Source organism: Balaenoptera physalus (genome assembly GCF_965194825.1).
Source record: "Balaenoptera physalus genome assembly, chromosome: 3".
NCBI classification, from domain to species: domain Eukaryota; kingdom Metazoa; phylum Chordata; class Mammalia; order Artiodactyla; family Balaenopteridae; genus Balaenoptera; species Balaenoptera physalus.
This window is the reverse complement of record NC_138890.1, coordinates 29,510,498-29,532,651: the sequence shown is the minus strand read 5'-3', so window position 1 is coordinate 29,532,651 and position 22,154 is coordinate 29,510,498. Positions and strand designations below refer to the sequence as shown.

The 22,154-nt window shown below is 44.8% G+C and overlaps 1 protein-coding gene and 1 long non-coding RNA gene across 3 annotated transcripts in view; one reads left to right on the top strand and one right to left on the bottom strand.

The window, feature by feature from the left end:
- Nucleotides 1–22,154, bottom strand: part of SLIT3 (slit guidance ligand 3) — a 619,558-nt gene that overhangs the window by 200,779 nt on the left and 396,625 nt on the right. For both annotated transcript variants that reach the window (XM_082456399.1, XM_082456400.1), the window contains exon 5: nucleotides 18,595–18,666. In XM_082456399.1, coding sequence (XP_082312525.1) covers nucleotides 18,595–18,666 — 72 coding nt within the window. The remainder of the gene's footprint in view (nucleotides 1–18,594; nucleotides 18,667–22,154) is intronic.
- LOC309658290 lies at nucleotides 5,260–10,437 on the top strand. Its single transcript, XR_014262180.1, has 2 exons — nucleotides 5,260–5,553; nucleotides 5,585–10,437. It is a non-coding gene; the product is annotated as an uncharacterized lncRNA (long non-coding RNA).

The following is a 22,154-nucleotide window of genomic DNA, read 5'->3' as shown; positions in this document are numbered from 1 at the left end:
ACATCAGATTAAATCAACCCTGAAGCTTGCCCTACCTCTGGACTTCCAGATGTGTGAACCAATAAATGCCATTGTTGTTTAAGACAGTTTGAACTCGGCTTTCAATTCTCTTCAGCTGGAAGTATCCTAGCTGATTAGACAATTAAGTTGTTTAAATATTAAAAATTAAGATATTTTGTGCAACAAATACAAACTGTGATTCTCTCATGTGACAGCTCCCATCATTTTGTCTGGCCCTTCAGTAAGCACTAAAAGTTTTGGCCAATTAATAAAGGAATAATTAAGTAAATTAAAAAAAAAGTCAGTCTCATTGCTCTTAACTGTAATAGTCCAGTGAATGACATACCATGATTCATTTAACTAGTGTCCTACTGATGGGCTTTTAGGTGGCTCCCAAGACATCCTCTCTACAAATGATGCTGACCTACACATCTTTTAGAGACTTGTATAAGTTTACCTTTTAGAATAAATTCATAAAAGTTAAACGGATGGATTGAGGAGTATGTGTGTTTTTTATTTTAATAGCTGCTGCCAGACTGCTAGTTAAGGGGGTTATACCAAGTGACACTCACCGTTAGCGTAAAATACTGCCCCACACCTTTGTCAGTTCAGTGTCCTATGAACTCCTAGCAAGCACTCAAGAAAAGAAATCTCTCTAATCACACCTAAATTTCATGGGAAGAAGTTGGATGCATGGTCCTGGCATCAAGACGGCTGTGGCTAAAATATATTGATTAAGGCTTTCTTTCCTACCTTACGTGAGCTTTCGAAAACAATGGGACATAGGGCAGGTTTTTCCTACTCTGGTATTTGTTGTTGATGTATTTAAGTAATGTATGTTCACTGTAGAAATATTAAAAAAACAGGCAAAGTTAAGAAAATAAAACCACTCAGGTATTTACTCAAGAGAAATGAAAACATAAGTGAAGGTTCATGCAACTTTATTCACAATAACCAAAACTTGGAAACAATTCAAGTGCCCACCAACAGCGAAATGGATAAACGTACTATCATATAGCCATACAGTGGAGTATTACTCAGCAATCAAAACTGATAGACAATACATAAGATGAATTTCAAAATATTATGCTGAGTGAAAGAAGCTGGATACACAAGACAACATACTGTATGAGTCCATTTATATGAACTAGTTGTAGAGAGAAAACTACACAGAGTGACAGAAAGCCGATTGGTGGTTGCTGAGGGTTAAGGTCGGGGAGAGGGGATTGACTCTACAGAGATATAAAGCACATTCTGAGTGGTGATGACATTATGATATACTTGTAAAAATGCACTGAACTGTAGAGTCAAAATGGGTGCATTTTTTGTTAGTACTTTTTAAAATTGAAGCATAGTTGATCTACATATTAAAATTTTTTATACACATTTTAAAGGTTACTTTCCATTTACAGTTGTTACAAAAGATTGGCTATATTCCTTGTGTTGCATAATACATCCTTGAGCCTATTTTACATCCAAGAGTTTGTACTTTCTACTCTTCCGCCTCTGTTTTGCTCCTCCCCCTGATCTCCCCACTGGTAACCACTAGTTTGTTCTCTATCTGTGAGTCTGCTTCTTTTTTGTTATATTTACTAGTTTGTTGTATTTTTTAGATTTCACATATAAGTGATATCATACAGTATTTGTCTTTCTTTGAGTTATTTCACTTAGCATAATGCCCTCCAAGTCCATCCATGTTGCTGCAAACGGCACATTTTCATTTTTTACAGCTAAGTAGTATTCCGTTGTATTTATATACCACATCTTCTTTACCCATTCATCTGTTGATGGAAACTTAGGTTGTTTCCATATCTTTGCAATTGTAAATAATGCTGCTATGAACACTGGGGTGCATATATCTTTTCCAATTAGTGTTTTTGTTTTTTTGGGATATACCCAGGAGTGGCATTGCTGGGTCATATGGTAGTCTATTTTTAGCTTTCCACAATGGCTGCACCAATTTACAATTTCCAGCAACAATGTACAAGGGTTCCCTTTTCTCCACATCCTCGCCAACATTTGTTATTTGTGTTCTTTTTGATAGCAGCCTAAAACGGGTGCATTTTATGGCAGGTAGATTATATCTTGATAAAATAGCATCTTGGTTTACGTCCTTCGGACTTTATTTCCCATGCAAATATATACGTATATAAAACTATAATCACACTTTTAAATGTACCTCTCATTTTATTTTCTTCATTAAATGGGGACATATATGGCTCGGTAATTTGATTTTAAAAAAATCTTGATGACATATTGGCTAGATTCTTTACTCGTTTAATTTCTCATCTCAAACAGAAACAGGAGTCAGCTTCACCATCCCGCCCACCCCAGCCTTAGGTAAAAAATCATCCTGGTAGAGTAACCAAGTTTGAGGAAGCACTATGAATTTCAACGTCTCTTGTTTTAGATGCCTTTCCCTTTCTCCCTACAGGGTGCGTGGACTAAACTGGCCTCAGGCAGATGGCAACCCTCTCACTGCCCTGCCGGGGTCGTGTTTCACAGTACAGTGTAGTCAGCAGAAACGGAAAGCTGGGCCAGACTCATCCACAGCTGGTAGGGCACTCACAGGGAGAAACCCAAAAATGCTCCAAAGAAAACCAGAGGTCCTCCACCCTCCACTATTTGGGGAAACAAAAGCCTCAAAGGAACTGAAAGGGAGGCTTTGTTCTCTGGCTTTGCTCCAGAGGAGGCCCTCCCACGTTCTCCAACTCACCCTCCAATGCACCCTCAGGACAGGGGACCTCCTCCACTGACAGCCTTCCAAGGGGTTGACAAATTAAGAGCGACAAAGGCTGGGGCGTTAGGCACAAAGGGAGTCAATGCTAGTCACAACCGCCGCCTCTCTCATTCCCAAAGGCACAAAGGGAAAGTCCAACATCACAACAGACACCTGCCTAGCATCGTGTGTGGGTAGGTCCCCCCCCTTTTAATCCTCCAGGCTTTTAACCCTCATTTTAATTCTGGATGGATTTCCCACTATTGTTTTAAGAATAGTTAACAGTTTGAGTCAGATTAACATAGGTTCAAATTTCAGCTCTGCCCTGTGATCTCGGCAAACTACCTAACCTTGCTGAGTGTACATTTCTTCATCTTTAAAAGAGGGATAATCTCACCAACCCCATTGGGTTGTTATAACAATTAAATGAAATAATAATAATCAACATTTAAAGTGTTCGCTCTGTGTCAGTGTTAACTGCTTTATACACATTGTCTGATTTAGGTACTACCTTTAGTCTCCACGGAAAACAAAACAAAACAAAAAACAAAAAACAAGCTTGAGAAGTCAGCCACTTGTTCAAGACCAGCAGGGAGGGCTGGGACTCAAACCCAGATTTCTCTCACTTTGGTGCTAAATCCTTATTCAGCATGTCAGTGGCTCTCAAACATTATAGAATCAGCTGACGAGTGGATTAAAAATTTAGATTCCTGGGTCTTGACCCAAAATTACGATTCATTCAGTCATTACCAGGGCTCAGGAATCTGCATTCTTAATAAGGTCCAGGAGATTTAGAAGCAGGTGGTTTTCAAACCACATTTGGAAACATGGAACATGGCTATAAGGAAACAGTGTAATGATTATTTTACAATTATTACTTTAAAAAAACAAAAGGAGAGGGCTTCCCTGGTGGCGCAGTGGTTGAGAATCTGCCTGCCAATGCAGGGGACACGGGTTCGAGCCCTGGTCTGGGAAGATCCCACGTGCCGCGGAGCAGCTAGGCCCGTGAGCCACAACTACTGAGCCTGCGCGTCTGGAGCCTGTGCTCCGCAACAAGAGAGGCCGCGATAGTGAGAGGCCCGCGCACCGCGATGAAGAGTGGCCCCCACTCGCCGCAACTGGAGAAAGCCCTCGCACAGAAACGAAGACCCAACACAGCCATAAATTAAAAAAAAAAAAAAAAAAAAAGATGGCTCTGCACAGCAATGGGATCCTCTAGAAGCTTGTACGACTAGCGAAGCAGGCCTGCTGGGGACAGGAGAGCACACGCCACATCTAAGAGGGAAGCTGCAATTCAGCTCCAGTCTGTCGTTGCCAGGCAAGACTGAGCATTGTATGATTTTTCCAGAGAAGCTGGAAATCCAGATTTTTCAAGCAAAATGTACAAAGAGGAAATAAAACCTATCTGGAAGTGGGATTTGGTCCACGGTTTTTGATTTTCATGAAATGCTTTTCTAAGCTTAGGCAGTATTGTATAGTGGTTACAGGTTCTAGATTTCAATTCTCTGGGTTCAAATCCCAGCTCGGCCACTTATTATTAGCATGTGACTGTGGGTAAAGCACTTCTCTGTACCTCAGGTTTATCATCTGTAAACTGGTGACAGTAATCATAAGGTTGTGATGAGGATGAAATGACATAATAGGTAGAAATGAATGACAGTGACTGATACATGGTCAGGGCTCTATAAGAACTTATTACCTGCCAAGAAGAATGAGTGTGTGAGGCTACTACTCCTTTCTTTAGAGAACCTCTGTTTATTCTGGGGGTGGAGGTTGGCGGGTAGATAGTGTTTCGGGTAATATGGGCTTTAGAGGGGTCTCAGAACAAATACTCCATCCCTGTGCCCAAGAAATGGTATTGCCTCTAAGAGCAGAAAAAGAAGTGTAAATTTCCATAATCAAATGCTAATTAGCTATAAAATTTCAGAACAGCTCCTGGACTATGCCCCATGTAAACCAAGCCTTATTCACTGGATACTTATTTGTTTGGCTAGATAGTTTTCCTGGCAGACCCAGTACCTGAGAACTGATCACTGGCATTTAGAAGTAATTTAGGTTTGTACATTGTGCCTGGGGACTGGTTATAGAGAGAGCTTTAAAGGAGGGTGTTAACAATGGCAAATAATAGCTGTCGTTTTAAATGGACACGTTGTAACACACTGTCCATTTACAGAGCTGAAGGCTTGTGGCAGACAACCAAGTGCTTTACTCAGGCATGGCAGGTGCCGTGCATATGGATTTGTCAGTTTCAGGACGACAGGGTGCTCTGAAACACCAGCTCCTACAAAGGACCGCACCCACCACCAGCAGTGTCAAGGCTATTTCAGGCTCTGAACACAAGCATCCTGCACCCTGCACAAACGGCTTCTCTATTTACCCAGCAAATAATTTTTTTTAAACATCTTTATTGGAGTATAATTGCTTTACAATGGTGTGTTAGTTTCTGCTTTATAACAAAGTGAATCAGCTATACGTATACATATATCCCCATATCCCCTCCCTCTTGCGTCTCCCTCCCACCCTCCCTATCCACCCCTTTAGGTGGTTTCAAAGCACCGAGCTGATCTCCCTGTGCTATGCGGCTGCTTCCCACTAGCTATCTATTTTACATTTGGTAGTGTATGTATGTCAATGCTACTCTCTCACTTTGTCCCAGCTTACCCTTCCTGCTCCCTGTGTCCTCAAGTCCATTCTCTACATCTGCGTCTTTATTCCTGTCCTGCCCCTAGGTTCATCAGAACCATTTTTTCTTTTTAGATTCCATATATATGTGTTAGCATACAGTATTTGTTTTTCTCTTTCTGACTTACTTCACTCTGTATGACAGACTCTAGGTCCGACTTCACTCTGTATGACAGACTCTAGGTCCGTCCACCTCACTACAAATAACTCAATTTCATTTCTTTTTATGGCTGAGTAATATTCCATTGCATATATGTGCCACATCTTCTTTATCCATTCATCTGTCAATGGACACTTAGGTTGCTTCCATGTTCTGGCTATTGTAAATAGTGCTGCAATGAACACTGTGGTGCATGACTCTTTTTGAATTATGGTTTTCTCTGGGTATACACTCTGGGATTGCCGGGTCGTATGGCAGTTCTATTTTTAGGTTTTTTTATTTTTTTGGCTGTGTTGGGTCATCATTACTGCACGCGGGCTTTCTCCACTTACGGTGAGCGGGGGCTACTCTTCGTTGAGGTGCGCAGGCTTCTCATTACGGTGGCTTCTCTTGTTGCAGAGCGTGGGCTCTATGTGCATGGGCTTCAGTAGTTGTGGCACACGGGCTCAGTAGTTGTGGCTCGTGGGCTCTAGAGTGCAGGCTCAGTAGTTGTGGTGCACGGCCTTCGCTGCTCCGTGGCATGTGGGATCTTCCCGGACCAGGGCTTGAACCCATGTCTCCTGCATTGGCACACGGATTCTTAACCACTGCGCCACCAGGGAAGCCCTATTTTTAGTTTTTTAAGGAACCTCCATACTGTTCTCCCTAGTGGTGTACCAGTTTACATTCCCACCGACAGTATAGGAGGGTTCCCTTTTCTCCACACCCGCTCCAGCATTTATTGTTTGTAGACTTTTTGATGATGGCCATTCTGACCGCTGTGAGGTGATACCTCATTGTAGTTTTGATTTGCATTTCTCTAATGATTAGTGATGTTGAGCATCCTTTCATGTGTTTGTTGGTAATCTGTATATCTTCTTTGGAGAAATGTCTATTTAGATCTTCTGCCCATTTTTGGATTGGGTTGTTTGTTTTTTTGATATTGAGCTGCATGAGCTGCTTGTATATTTTGGAGATTAATCCTTTGTCAGTTTCTTCCTTTGCAAATATTTCCTCCCATTCTGAGGGTTGTCTTTTCGTCTTATGGTTTCCTTTGCTGTGCAAAAAGTTTTAAGTTTCATTAGGTCCATTTCTTTATTTTTGTTTTTATTTCCACTTCTCTAGGAGGTGGGTCAAAAAGGATCTTGCTGTGATTTATGTCAAAGAGTGTATTCTTCCTATGTTTTCCTCTGAGAGTTTTATAGCGTCTGGCCTTACATTTAGGTCTTTAATCCATTTTGAGTTTATTTTTGTGTATGGTGTTAGGAAGTGTTCTAATTTCATTCTTTTACATGTAGCTGTCCAGTTTTCCCAGCACCACTTATTGCCCAGTAAATAATTTTTGAGTACTCTGGCTGACCAAGTCCACCCCCCTGAGTCTGTAAGAACTCCCTTTCCCAAACCAGCCATTTCCTTGAGATGCAAAGCAGTAGATCTGGCGCAGGAAGCACAAAGCCAAGATGGTACAGGAAAGCTGGTTGAAGTCAGACCTGCCGCAGAGATCCCTAACCAGTCCCAAGGATGTCGGAAAGATTCCAGAGGCCCTCAGCCTCATTCCAGAAAATCTCTCTCAGTCAACATCCAACTCCCTCTTTTCCTTTCTCTGAAGGTGAGCCTAGCCCAGACCTCAACCTGATATCCAAATTCCAGGCACCAAGATCTGGGGTCATTCTGATCCCTGTTTTCTGCAGTCCCTCACCAGGCCCTGGCTTCTTGATTCTGTTCCTGAGTTTTGTCTCAGTGACAAATCTTCGCTCCTCTCTGATGTAAGGGGGTCTCAAAGAATCATCACATTAAAGAATATGAATCAACCTGAAAGATTGTCTATCTAGTTCCAGTGATTTTTTTAAGCTTTTTTTTTTTTTTAACATAAGACTCTTTATTACACAAAATCTCATGCTGAACCTTAATGTCTAAAAGAGACAATTTAAAACATTATCATTATTGAAAAGCTACTTTTTATTTGTGGGCTCTTGGAGTACTAGAGTTTCTCAGTATGCACATTGAAATCCACTGATCATAATGTGTCAATGACTTATTTTAACAGACTCGGAAACTGAGACCAAGAGGTTAAGTGGCAGCCTGAGGGCAGTGTTAGTATGGGTTTCCTATTGCTGCCAGAACAAATTACCCCCAATTTAGTGGTCTACAACAAACAACACGAATGTATTTTCTTAGCATTCTGGAGGTCAGAAGTTCTAGATCAGTTTCACTGGGCTAATGTTGAGGCATAAGCAGGGCTGCGTTCCTTCCGGGGGCTCTGGGGGAGAATCTGTTTCCTTGCATCCTCCAGGATAGGTGGGTCCTCATTCCCTGCATCACATGGTCTTTTCTCCCTCTGCTGCCAGCGCATGTCTTCTTTCTCGTAAAGACCCTTCTGATTACATTGGGTGCACTGGAATAATCCAGGATAATCTATCTATCCAGGATAATAATCTATCTTGAGATAATCTATCTCAAGATCCTTAATTTAATCACATCTGCAAAGTCCTTTTTGCCATGTAGGATACATGGTCACATATTCCGGAGAATAGGATGTGCACATCTTTGGGGGGTCAATCAGCCTATCTCAAATAGGCAGCAGTTAGTAGTAGATCTGTGACCAAACCCAGAATTCCTGGGCTCTTCGGTACTTTCTGAGTCTTGATGGGGACTGGGGGAGGGAACAGGGTGAGGAAGGTACACCTTCCTTTTATCTGAACTGTTTTGTTCCTGGCCTATTACAAGCCATAAACCAGAACAGGGCAGCCCCACTGGATGAAAGAAGAGAAGGTGTGATGAAGTTACAATTTTCAGAGTTGGGGTTACTTTGGAGCAGAACATCATATATATAAGTTTTGTTGTGGGGTATGTATTTGTCTAGGAAGGGAAGATTTAGTCCATTAGATATGATAATCTGAGGCAAATTAACTCTCAGAGATGGAATAAAGGCAGCAATAATAAGTTATTTGTAACCTTCATAACAACCCCATGATGGGAGTAATATTATTTCCACTTAACGTATGGGGAAACTGAGGCTAAGAAAGAGTTATGTAATTGCTTAAGATCACATAGGTGGTAAAAGTCAGGGTTTGTTGACTCCAGGAAGCCTGACTGAGGAACCTGAATACTTAACCATCATCTAAACTGAATCAGTTTATACATAACCCCAGGCCTGGGTAGGTTCTCTGAATCATAGCTCTTCTCTGAAGGAGAAGCAATTGCTATACTTTTTCCTCAGGCTATGAGACTTTCCTGGTCCTGGCTTTCTTGCTGATTTGCTCTATGGCACTTAAACTTGCAGGGTGTCCCTTACCCTCTCTCAAAGAAGAAAAAAGGAAGACTCACTGTTGAGTAAGCTATTGTGAAGGGCTGTGAAAGATGAAGGGGTTTACCTGTACATTTAAAAGCTCATACTTCAGGGCTTAACAGAAGAGAGGGAGGCATGAATGGGTGCAGCACAGGGAGTTTTCAGGGCAGAGAACTCTTCTGTATGTTACTACCATGGAGGATACCAGTCATTATACATTTGTCCAAACCCACAGAGTGAGCCCTCAGGTAAACTATGGATCTTAGTTAAAATGCATCAATATTGGTTCAGCAATTGCAACTAATGTACCATACTAATGCAAGGTGTTAATAATAGGAGAAACTGTGCGTGGGGGTGTGTGGACAGGAGGTACACGGCAACTATGCACTTTCCACTCAATTCCTGCATAAACCTAATAAAACTGCTCTTAAAAAATAAAGTCTATTAATTAAAAAAAGAAAAAAGAACTCACACTTTCAGACAATTTCGATGGTCTTCTCAGAAATACTGTCCCAATGATGACTGTCACAGCGTGCTTCTGCCTGGGATCTTGGCTGGTGCTGGAGACCACAAATGCTCTTCCAGTGTTCCTCACTGATCTGTACCTGCTGTTTCCTACAAGCCATCACTCTGTGCTTGTCAAATCTCAGAGCTTTTCCTAGCTAACCACTCAGAAAAGCACTAACCGAGACTCCAGACTTGTCCTAGCCTTGCCACTGACTAGCTCTGTTGCCTTGAGAGAGTTCCTGAATTTCTTTGAGCCTCAACTTCCCCATCTATACCTAGAGGCTAATAAACTTTTCCCTAATGATCTGGCAGGGCTGCTGCATTAGTTAAACAAGATAATACCAATGAAGACTTTGGGCAAACCGTAAAGTAGTATTATGCACATATGTAAGACACATAGTTTCCCTATTTTACTTCTCACTAGTACTTTTTCCAGTATACAGATTGGGAGACTGAGGCTCAGAAAGGTAAGTCACTTGCTTAAAGTCACATAAGTCATAGCAGCAAATCTGGAATTAAAAGCAAATATCAAGTCTGACTCCAAAACTCATACTTTTAATCACTCTATTACATTGACTCTGATGAGACAAAGAATCAGAACAGCAATAGCTACTAGAGTCTCAAAGTATGATCTCTACTGTAACAATCATCTCCCCTCTTCTTAAGACCGTTTCATTTCTCTTTGGATCTACAAATCTCCAGGCAAAAGCTCAGGTCAACAGTGTATGTCTCAGGACTTCCCTGGTGGTGCAGTGGTTAAGAACTCGCCTGCCAATGTAGGGGACACGGGTTCGAGCCCTGGTCCAGGAAGATCCCACATGCCATGGAGCAACTAAGCCCATGCACCACAACTACTGAGCCTGTGCTCTAGAGCCCACAAGCCACAACTACTGAGCCTGCGTGCTGCAACTACTGAAGCCTGCACGCCTAGAGCCTGTGCTCCGCAACAAGAGAAGCCACTGCAATGAGAAGCCTGTGCACCGCAACGAAGAGTAGCCCCTGCTCGCCACAACTAGAGAAAGCCTGCACGCAGCAACGAAGACCCAACATGGCCAAAAAGAAATAAATAAAATAAATAAATTTATAAAACAAAAACAAAAACAGTGTATGTCTTATAGGACCGCTAAACCTAACTCAGAGGGGCCCAGAATCACTGTGCCTTCTTGCCAGGACACAGGAAAGATGTGATTCTAGTTTACATGCTTGTTGTAAACCCCTTGTTTGATGTGCATTTAGTGCCCAGAGGGGTTAAATATCTGTGATGAGTTAAAAAAAGAATTTTGCCTACAAATAAAAATGTCCCAGATAACAAATTTTAGTGCTGGAGCCAGAATAATGGTCTCCATTATCCTGAAAAAACAGGAAGGCCTCTCTGGGCTGGTTTTTGCAGCTTTGCGTTTATTCTTCTTTGCTCTGAGAAGTCATCATGCTCTTTCACTCAGGGTTTTAGCCGTCCTCTAAATGCTGGAGTCTCTTTGTTCTGAAAGTCATCCACTTACTCATTGCTTATTGAGCACCTACTATGAACCAGGCATAAAACCAACTTTTCTGAATAAAACAGTGAGGAAGACAGACTCACCTTCTCCTCCTGCATAGCTTGCAGGCTGTTGGAGGGGAAAGATGACTCAGAAAGAAGGCAGTTAGAACTTAGGGTGGGGTGTTATGAGAAATATCCAAAGCCCAACAGAGGACCTCTAACACAATCTACAAAACGGTGTAATCTTGGCCTGGAAGGAATTCTACGTGTTGCCTATACAGCTTCCAATTCTAGGCGCAATTTCTGGGAAGGGGCAATTACCACCACCATCATCCTGCCTTTGGACAACACTGTATCATATCTTTTCCAGACTGATGGAGTCTAATTTACCTGTTTCTTTTACTACTGTTCTCATTTCAGAGGATTTACTTTAATAAATCAACTGGTATTTATTGAGCACTTACATTGGTGGCCATGGGGGCAGAGAGAGAATAGTGCTCTAGGGGAGTATTTATCATATTATATACACTCTTTGTGTATCTGTTGGCCTCCCTCTGTAACAAGAAGCAGGGACTGTGCTTATTCATCTTTTTCTTTGCAGGACTTGCTTTGGGCCTGGCGAGGGTAAGGGCTCAATGATGGTTTGTGGAAGGAAGAATGGAAAAATGGGAGAGTGGAAAGAAAGAAGGAAGGAGGGGAGGAAGGGAGGGGAGGGGAAGGGAGGGAGGAGGGAGGAAGTGGGGAAGAAGGGAGGGAGGAAGGGGCAGGCAGCCAGGCAGGCTGCTGTGATCCCTTTCTTTAGACAGCTTATTTGGGTAGCACTTAGCAAACTGGGGTGCCGTCCAACTCCCTCCAGAGCACCTCTGAACCTGACACACACAGTCAGAAATGCAAAGAAGGAGAGGCTAGAAAACCTTCTGCACCTTGGGAAGGTGACGCGTCAGCATCTGCTGGCCTCCTGAGAGCAGATTTTCCCAAATCCCCCTTCCAAGACGCAGCATCGCTTCCATCAGGAGAGGCAGGCGCAACTCCCGTCCTCTGGCTCCGCCCCGCTAAGCCCCGGTGAACAAGCACTCAGTTCACCCGTCCGGTTGGCTGCCAGGGCCTGCTGGCTTTCTCCCGTGGGTGTCTGTAGTTTGCCGCTGCCTCTTTAGGTCCGCTTTGCCTGCTTGATTCAGGACTATAAGCTTTCACCAACTGCACGAGTCTCCTTGCTGGCCACCCTGACTCCAGTCTCTGCTTCTCAGCAATTCACCCTCCCCACTGATGCTGGAGCTGTCTTTCTGCAATGAGAATCCGATCACACCGCTCCCCTACTAAAACCTTTTCGTTGGCTCCCCCTTGCCACTGCCATATGGATCAGGCATTCAAGGTCCTCCCTGACCGTCACTCCCCCATCTTCCACCTCCTATCTCACTAACCTCAACTCTCTTCCCTGTTCTCCTTGCTCACTGGGCTCCAGCCACAAATCTCTGACAAGCCTCAACTCTTTCACATACCTCTGTCCCTTTGCACAGGTTGGTGATTTTTCATATGCTGTTCCTTCTGCCTGGAATGCCCTTCCCCTGGGTGAACTCCTACTCATCCTTCAAGACCCAACTCATGTCACTTCCTGAGTGAAGCCAGAATCAGGCCTGTCTCTCTGGGCTTTCCCACGTCTTTGTCCTTACCTCCAATGGAATCCTGGCCCCTGTCCTGCAACCACTGATTTACTAGTCTGCCCCCTCACCACACTGTGAGTTCTCCAAGTGCAAGGACGGTGTCTTATTCTTTTTATAATATCATTTTCATATTAAGCATTTTAACAATTATGCATGATTTCTCGTATGTAATAGGCCAACCGCAAATACTTGAGGAACAAAAGAACAAATACATTCATTGGATTTGTTCTTATTCCACCTTATTCTCTGCCATGAGCTGTTTGGGCACTGGGGATTCCACAGTGATTGAGACAGACAGGGTCCCTGTGTACATATGTTCATTCTGTGTGACATCCAGAGACAGGGTGACAAATAGATGAACAAGATCATTTCATAGGGTGATAAGTGCTCTGAATAAATATAACTGGGTAGTGGGATAGAGAGGAAGGGCAGTGGGGGCTGAGGAGCTGCTTTAGATGGGTCAAGGAAGGCCACTCTGAGGAGGTGAGGTTTGAGATGAGACCTGAACGATTTGAAGGAGCCGACTGTGCGGAGGTCCGAGGGCTTAGCATCCCACGCAAAGGGAGGAGCAAGCGCAAAGGCCCGGAGGCAGGAAGGAGCTTGGGGTGTTCAGGGATGGACTGGAGCATGGGAAGCACAAGATGAGTGAGAGGGGACCCAGACCGTGTAGAGTCTTGCAGGGCATGACCAGGAGCGTGAACTCTGTTGCAGGTGCAGTGATGGAGTGAACGGCTGCTGAGATTAGCAGACAGAGATGCCACCAACCAGTGGGCACTTCCCGTCCCTCCCTCCTCCCCGCCCAAACACACACAAGATTACCGCCTGCTCATGGGGGCCGAGACAGCCCTCATTAATCTCAGGAAGCGGGAGGGCAGTGCAGCAACTCAGACTAACTAGGAAACACAAAGGCCGCCTGCCCAGCTTTGTTTTGAAACCATCAGTTCCAAATTTTGCTAGCTGGCAGAGACAGGGGTTATTGATTTTCCCCTCTGGAATGCATGTCCTACAGAGTCCTCGCAAATAGAACTGAAAAACAGAGGAAAACATAACTACTGAGAAAGACAGAGCAAGGGGGCATTTTTAAAAAAAACAATCTATGCTGGTTTTGCCTTTTTCTTATTATGCTTTGTTGGATTGTGGCTTGTCATCCCTCTTTTTGACCAATTCATTTCCCCCCTATCTCTATGTCTTACGATTATTTCTCTCTCTCTCTCTCTTCTCTCTCTCTCCCCTTCTTTTTCTCACTGTCTTCCCCAATCCCTAGCACGGCATTTGCATATGGTAGGCAGGGAATACTGGCATGTCAAGTGTTGGTCTATCTTCCGGTCAGTCTACCTGAGTGCCTCTTTCTCCAGATCAATCTATCCATCTCATCTCCCTTTAAATATAGCACCTTTCCCCCCTCCCAGACAGGCAGCAGAGCAGGATCAGCCCATAAAACCAGCTTTTAGTAACTGCAGAGAGTGGTATCCCCAGCTAATTACTTTCTCTCTTCTCTGGAGAAGCAGGAAGCAATTAGGGGTTTCCTTCAGCTGCCTGGGTAGGGGCAGGGCGCCAAATCCCTCCAGCACCAGTATTACACCTGTGGCTCCTCATTCCCACAAGGTTCAAACACCCCCCTGGGTCCTTTCTCTTGGCTCTGACAACAGCTGTATGCTTGCCTACTTGCCTCTGTGAATCAGGCCTCCAACTGCCAGCAGCCTCCTTGGTTACTCTTTCCTTTTTCCTGTTGCTAGCATGGCTGAGTAGGGAGCACTCTGGGTAGACAGAAATGTCTATGGATTAAGTCCAGAAGACGGTTGAGTGGGTTACTAAGGGAAAGCGAAGTGCGGAGGCCTAGGCCCAATGGTGTCTGCTGACTTTTACAAAATTATACACACTGATCAAAACTCAATTTTGTCATCTGGAAAATGGGGGTAACACAGTCTCTTCCTTCTTGAGGGGGACTGTCAGGACAAGCAAAGAGAATCCATATCAAAACTACAAAATTGGGCTTCCCGGTGGCGCAGTGGTTGAGAATCTGCCTGCTAATGCAGGGGACACGGGTTCGAGCCCTGGTCTGGGAGGATCCCACATGCCGCGGAGCAACTGGGCCCATGAGCCACAACTACTGAGCCTGCGTGTCTGGAGCCTGTGCTCCGCAACAAGAGAGGCTGCGATAGTGAGAGGCCCGTGCACCGCGATGAAGAGTGGCCCCCGCTTGCCACAGCCCTTGCACAGAAACGAAGACCCAACACAGCCAAAAATAAATAAATAAATTAATTAAATATAAACAACAAATAGCCAATCCTTGATTTTCTCCTCTTAATGAAGCATATGGTATCATGAATAGGCCCAGTTGTCATTTCAAGCCTGACATTCCAATAATTTATCATCTTCTCCTATGTTACTTAAGTAACAAGCAGAAGAGTGTTCTATTCCCTGAGCTCACACAAGGTGATGGAGAAGGTTCGAGGGCTGGCAGGTGGTTTATAAACAGATCGATGACAGGGATGTACATTCCTGAGGTTAAAAATTCACTACTCATCACTCATGAAAGAGACAATCCCTACAAGTGGGTAATTGAGGTCTGGTCGGAGGAGGGTGTTTCCTTAACAGGTTTTATACAAACTTAATTTCTGCAAAGCGTCTCGTATTTTACACGTACTGACGCATATTTAAATGCACAACTTCAGTCATCAACCTTTACCCAGATGCCTCCCTTCTTGAACTTGCTCCTCAGCTTGGGTCCTATACCTCCAATTAACCACACTTCATTTTCTCTTAAGGCCACAAGATTATTTAATTTCACTCCCTCTTAGTCAAACCAGAGATGTAGCTGTGGTCACAGACCAAAGTCACATAACCAGTAGAAAGAGGGCAGGATGTCAAGTTCACCAACACATGGAAGACTCTCCGTCCACACTGCCTGTGGAACACGTGACACTACTTTACACTCAACTCATCATCTTCCAGCCTGGTTCTTCCCCCGCTCTTTCAACCTCTGTGGAGCGGGAGCTCCAAGAAGGCAGAGCTCACAGATACATATCTTACTTCCTGCATTTACCCCCAGAACTGGCATTTAGTAGGAGCTCAAAAAACATTTTGAGGGCTGCCTGGATGAATGACTATAAGAATTTGCCATCATTCTCTGTGTCATCTAAATATGGAACTTATCATTTCCCCCTTCCTTTCCCCGGCCTCTAGTAACTCGTGGATTGCCACTTCTCTTGCCTTGGTCCCCACTGGCGTCTTACTGGGGGCTCCTCCTTTCATTCCTGACTGCGAGCCCTGATCCCTCACGTTGGACCACGGCCTCATCTCCCACCGCCCCCCTCCTTCTTCCACCTTCTCCTGTCCTAGGTTCCTCTTCCAGAATCAATGTTTTCATCATGACCTTTCCCAGATCGGAAGCTAGCCACCTTCTCAGTACCTACATCTAAAGTCCATACTCCTTGCAGGCGAGGCTCGTGACCACCTGGTCCCCACCTCTCTTTCTGACCTGATCACTTATTACTCCGCCTCATAATCCCCCCACTCCCATGAGACGGCTCGGCGTAGGTCCCTTAAAACACACCTTGTATAGGTTTGCCTCCCCACTCTGCACACACTATTTGCCTGTTCACTCGGCAAATTCCAATCATCATTCCGGGCTCCGCTAAAGTCTTTACAATTATAACAACAACAAAGGAAGACAGCAGTAATAGTAGCTAGAACTTTCTAAGCACCTTCCCCATGCCAAGCATAGTACTGAGTTATTCATACACATCATTTCATTCACCTTCACAAAACCGCTAAGAGGTTAGGTACAATTCTTATCCTCCCCTCCCTGTGGAAGAAATCTAGGCTCAGAAGTGTCAAGTACCGTACCCGAGGTCACAGACTCAGTACGCAGAACAGCTGGGAACCAGACACAGATTTATCAGATGGCCACCCTTTGGGCGACACTGCCCAAAGCTATTGTTCTTCTCTGAGCCCTGACAGTCCTTCATAATGCCTGGCCACTCATTGGCCCATTTTGCTGTGGACTGTTAAATCACTGAACTTCCTCTCGTATGCACGTTTCTTGTCCCCAATTATACCGTAAGTCACCTGAGAATTACACTTCTGGGTCTTAGAGGTTCTGGCCCCCCAGAGTATTCTGAGTGAACTGATTAGAAGCATAAAGTAATCAACCCCTTTCATTTTGTTGGTTAATTCATCCTTTAAGCAGTGAGTTTACTCTCCTCCCCTGTCCCACTAGATCCTTGCTGTTTAGGACACACATCCAGGTGGAGAAGGAGGGCCTGTCCGTAGTTCTTGAGTTTGCGGACTGTTAACACTTTTAGCTCCTGAGGCCTTTGTGAAGTTAGAGACAGTACAGGAAAACAACAACAATAACCCCCCCCAAACCCCAGCAACTATTGAGGACCACTGTGAGACTGAATCACTTTCGTGAGAATCAAAAATGTAGTTGGTAATTACACAGTCCTGCGTATCTATCACCACAATATGTTTTTTTATTAACTGGCCCATTTAAAATTAGAGCCATGAGATAGGATAGATATACCACTTTATGTATGCAAGATGTTAATTTAGGGCTCAACCATCAAGAAGCTGGTTGACTTTAAATTAGTCACTGCCCTTCTCTGGTCCTCAATTTTCTCACTGCTGATCTGTGGGGTTTTATTGGATCTGTAAGTTCCCCTCTCGTCTTGCTTTTCTGGGATGCTAATCAACACAACCTCTTAGTTTTGCTTTATGTGCACAATCTCGAGTCACATTTTCTGCAGCTTTGTCTGCTCCTCCCGGCCCGCTCCTGCTTCTGGGCAAATGCTCCCAGATGAAGCAATGGGTAGCCTGCTGTCTGGAGCCCCTTGCAAAGTGCTCTCTGTTCCCTGCTCCCTCCACCCCAGATGCCTCTGCCCTCTGGTGCGCTTTGCATGTTAAACACCTAAAGCTTTCTGCTCCGTTCTCAGCAAAGGAGAGGCACATAGCTTGTATCAGGAAGCCAACATCAGCTTCCCGGCACGCCAAAATCTGTGCAGTACTTACAGGGAAAACTAAGAGCTAAAGCAGTTTTTAAAACAATCTCCTTCAAGATTTCTCAAGTTGGATGCAAGCCTGTGGAGGAGGTCAGTGGGCAGAAATGCCTCCTCTGTATCCCTCTCCAAACACATGGGCACAGTGGTGTGGATAGAAAATTCAGGAGGCACGCTCCTCGTGAAGGGAAGGGCCTGGGAGTCATGATAAGCAGCAGACAGCGGGGGCCAGGTAGGAAACAACAAGGTTATTTGGCAAGTTCAAAAGCGTGGTGATGGAACAGTTCTGCATCAGTTGCAGTAATGGGCAACGGAATCTGCACGTGATAAAATGACACAGAATTGCACATGCGCACATGTGTGCACACAGACACAAATGAGCGCGTGTAAAACTGGGACATCTGAAGAATAAGGTCTGTGGATTGCACTCAGTCAATTTTCTGGCTTAATATTATATGAGAGTTATACAGGGTGTTACCACTGGGAGAAAACTGGGTAAAAGCATACACAGGCTAGTCTACTATTCTTGAAACTTCCTGTGAATCAATAATTATTTCAAAATAAAAATTAAGAAAAACCCCAAGCACCTAGTGCAGTAGATCTGGCTATGTCTCCCCATGATCCTGGGACACAAGTCCTGACGCTCCCTCATAAGATCCTATTACTAACAGTGAGATCTTCACCATCATGATCTTCAGCATCTTTGTCTCCCATTTACAGAACACTTACTATGTACGAGGCACTAAGCGTTAAAAACATTTTCTCGTTTGCATCAATACCCCACTAGGCTATCATCCCCATTTTATAGAAGGTAATGACCTTGGGAGAAGCTGAGTTGAGCCCCAGGCCCACAGAGTGCGGCCAGGCTGTGACTCAGGTCTGGGACTCTACGTTCATACCTGGGGACAAATCTCCAGAGAAGAACAAGACTCCCTGGAGCTGCCGTGGTGTTCGACGTGTGTTCCCTGGAAACCACTTAAGCACACCCCTCAATCTGTCTCAAAGGTGCCTGGACTGAGGGCACAAGGCAGGGGGATACCACCTCCCTGTCCCGTGTCCCTCAGCCCTGCTCTGGCCAGAGAACCACATCTGCCGCGAAGCAACAAAAAACATCACTTACAGGTTCTTCACGTCTGCGATGCCTCGGAACGCCTTCCTCGGGATCCCCAGGATCTGGTTTTCGCTCAGATCTCTAAACAAGAAGAGAAGAGGCACAGGCATTAAGGACCCAGGCCCGGCTTTATCTGCATCTCATTATGATAACAAAACCCCTCTGGAGGCTGCCTCTGCGCTCAGGAGTGTTTGGGGGACTGTTTAGTCTCAGGCCCCAGGCTGCTACAAGCCTTCACATTGTTCTTCTAGCGATGGCCTTGCTGAAATGGTTACCAGGCCAGCGGCTCGCCTCCAGGGCGGGCTCTGTGGGTGGTCTCACACCTCCAGGCCACGAGCCAAGTGCTGGGTTATTTGTTGCACACACACTACACCCAATTCTCTTGTTCTGCCACCTCCCAGAGGTGACCCCTTCCTCCGCCTCCGGCACGGCATCCCTCCCCCACGGCGGGGTCAACACCACTCCATCTCCCATCTTCTCAGGGACTCTCTCTGCCTTTGTCATCTGAGATTGGAATGGAGCCTGGCCATCCTGACTTTCTGATGGGGGACGACCCTCTCTGCTTTTCTAGAGCCCCAGGGAGACCCCTGGGGGCCACCTGGATCGTGTTAGTGACAGGCATGATGAATCCAAATTGCATTTCCACAAACCCGCCCAAAATGGGGGTCCCACTGCACCTCATGTAGCATTTAGCAATGCTGACATGTTGCTCTGAGCAGGGAGGGGAAGGGACAAAGTGTCAGGTCCTGAAGCTGGCTCAAACTCAAGTCTTGTACCAGGGTTCCCTTTAAGAATCCCCAAAGCCTCAATATCCTTTCCTAAGACACATGAATTTTTTTTTTTTCATTTTGTTTTCTGGTTTTATTTTTTGCTGGACCAAACACATGCACTTGTTTTCATTCATACCCCAAGCTTGCTTGGGGTCTTAGTGAGTAATCAAGCATATATATGTGTATCAATCATATATATATATATATATATATATATATATATATATATATATATATATATATATATATATATATATATATATATATATCTCCATTATTTTGAAAAGAACACAAAAACCTTCAGATATTAAGGTAAAAAATTACCTACCCAGACACAACCACTGTTACCAATTAGGAGTAATATATATATATAAATTTTACCAATATGATCTCATAGTATGTAGTCCGTTTTAACCTCTTTTTTCGCATACTATATTGAGAACATCTGTTCCTGTCATTAACAGTACATGTATGCCAACATGTTTAATGGCTGTGTATCATCCAATTCTATAGATGGCTATATGATCCCACGTTGCTAGGTATTTATTTACTTGCCATTTAAGGAAACACCAGGATGAATTTTCCTGCCCACACATTTTGAGGACACTTGTACAGCTATTTCCTTGGTATAAAGTCCTATACGGAGAATGTGCTGGGTCACAGGGTAAACACGTCTTAAATTGCCGTGTTGTCCTAGAGACGGATGGACACTCCCACACTGATTTTCCACGGGCACCTAATCAAAAGCTATAGATGACTCCAAATATATTTGGAAAGAGAGGTCAGACGACCATCCTCCACTAAAACCTGGGCCCTCTAAATCACCATTTTGCCAGGGAGCAGGAGGAAACATAGGAAGCAGAAGAGAGGCGTCCATTTTTCTGCTCTCATCGGCTGAGCTGAGCGGGCACACTCTGAGTGGCGGGCTAAAACTCAAGACACGTGGGGATTGTCTGGGGCCACTGTTAGATACCAAGGCAAGGCTCAGAGTTGGGGTAGGGTGCAGAGATGAATATAGAGAGAAATTCTGGGGCAGAATAACAGGATGCTCCCCATCTCAAATCCAGTTTCCTCTGCCTGCGACTGATATAAGTAAATTCAGATGCGCAGTGAGCCCCACTGCAGGCTCCCCTGGCTGGGCCTGATTCAATGAGCAGGGCTCCAGCCTGGAGTCGGGGCGCTGAACAAAGCCCACGATGACAGTAGAGGTCAGGCAGTGTCACCAAGGCCACTCCTCTGCTCTCCATCAGCCTCCAAGAGAAGGGGGCCCAGGTCCTGTCATCTGACTAATGCAATTTCCACCAGGCATCTGGGCTATACCCAAGGCTCCAGCAGCCACAATGGGCCCAGTCTGTTCTGTCAAGTGAAGGCTGGTCTCCGGGACAGCAAGCCCCTGCCCGCTAGCCTCCCAGGCTCGGCTGCTAGTTTTGGCCGCTCTGGGAAACAGCTCAGGCCACACTTTTAGCAAACGGCTAATGAGCAAAATCAGGGGCAGGTGGAGGAAACAGGAGAGAGGTTTAGAACGATCAAATCTAAAAACCCTTGGAAGCCAGATGAAGGGGTACATATCCCAATTATGCATTAACCCTTTGAGTTTAAGGCACCCCGGTATACTGAAAGAACAGCAATTGTATGAGGGTTCTGGTTTGCAGTACAGCGGGATGAAGAAAGGACAGCTGTATTTAAGCAGAAAAATCTGATGGAGTTGCTGGGCAATCTCCCACGAAAGCGGTCACACAAACAAAATCCTGCACTTGGATGGGACGGCCACTTGGGTTTCCGTTCACTATTTTCTCGCTGTAAATATACCCCGTCTTGCTCCTACTTTCAGGAGCCTCGTTTAAAGCACAGCTCTTTCCGTCTCCCTGCCATGGCTTTCCTCCTGCCGCAATTGAGCAAAACAGTAGATTGTAGGGAATTTATCTGCTCCCCATGACAATCTGCTTGTAAATTTTATTAATTTTATTTTCCATTGAGCCTCTCTTCTCTGGCTAACAATACCGCTGCCATCCATCTGCAGGATTGTATATTGATTTCATAAATACCTCCAGTGGGCTGACAAACTGACAGCTTTAACGGTGTTACTGATGGGGCGTGGAGGAGGGTTCAGGTCCGGGTGCTTCATTTTCGGTAACTGTCCCTTCACAATTATCTCGGGGCCTTTGTGAGGATTCCTAATAGTGTGTTTATCTCAGCGTGATGCCAGAGCATGGAGCTACTGTTAAGTACTATCCTTGAGAGAGACAAGAGCCACCATTTTCGGCTGACACTTAAATAAAAATAACAAAATCTATCCGTAGTGCCCAAGAGCCTAGTTCCGGCCAATTGCTTGTTGGGGGTTTAGTGCCTCCCTCTTCCTGCGGGAAAATGCTCAGAAGTGACCAGGGAAATGGAACTTGCTTTTTTTTAACCTTAGATGAACAGGATGAGGTTGGAGTAGGGTGAGAGAAGGAATGGTGAGCTGGGATTTTCTGGGGAAATAAAGGAAGATGGCTGGTGGGAAAGGCTTTCTTGGTTGGGAAGTGGGGTTCCCGATTGGGATGCCTTTTTAAATAATTAGGATTCTGAAAGAAAGGCGAACTGCATTAGCTAAAGTGCATTTTCCTGCTTCTGGAAAATGATTAACCGGCTGATTATTCCATCCAAAAACATCAGACCAGAGAGAACTTATTAAGGAGACAGTAAGTCAAATAGGAGTTGGCAAGAACCAATATATCCCCCTTCCAGCCAACATCCCCCCCTTTTTAATTTACTAAAATGCTTTGGACTCAGATTAACTTTCTTCGCAAATTTATTATT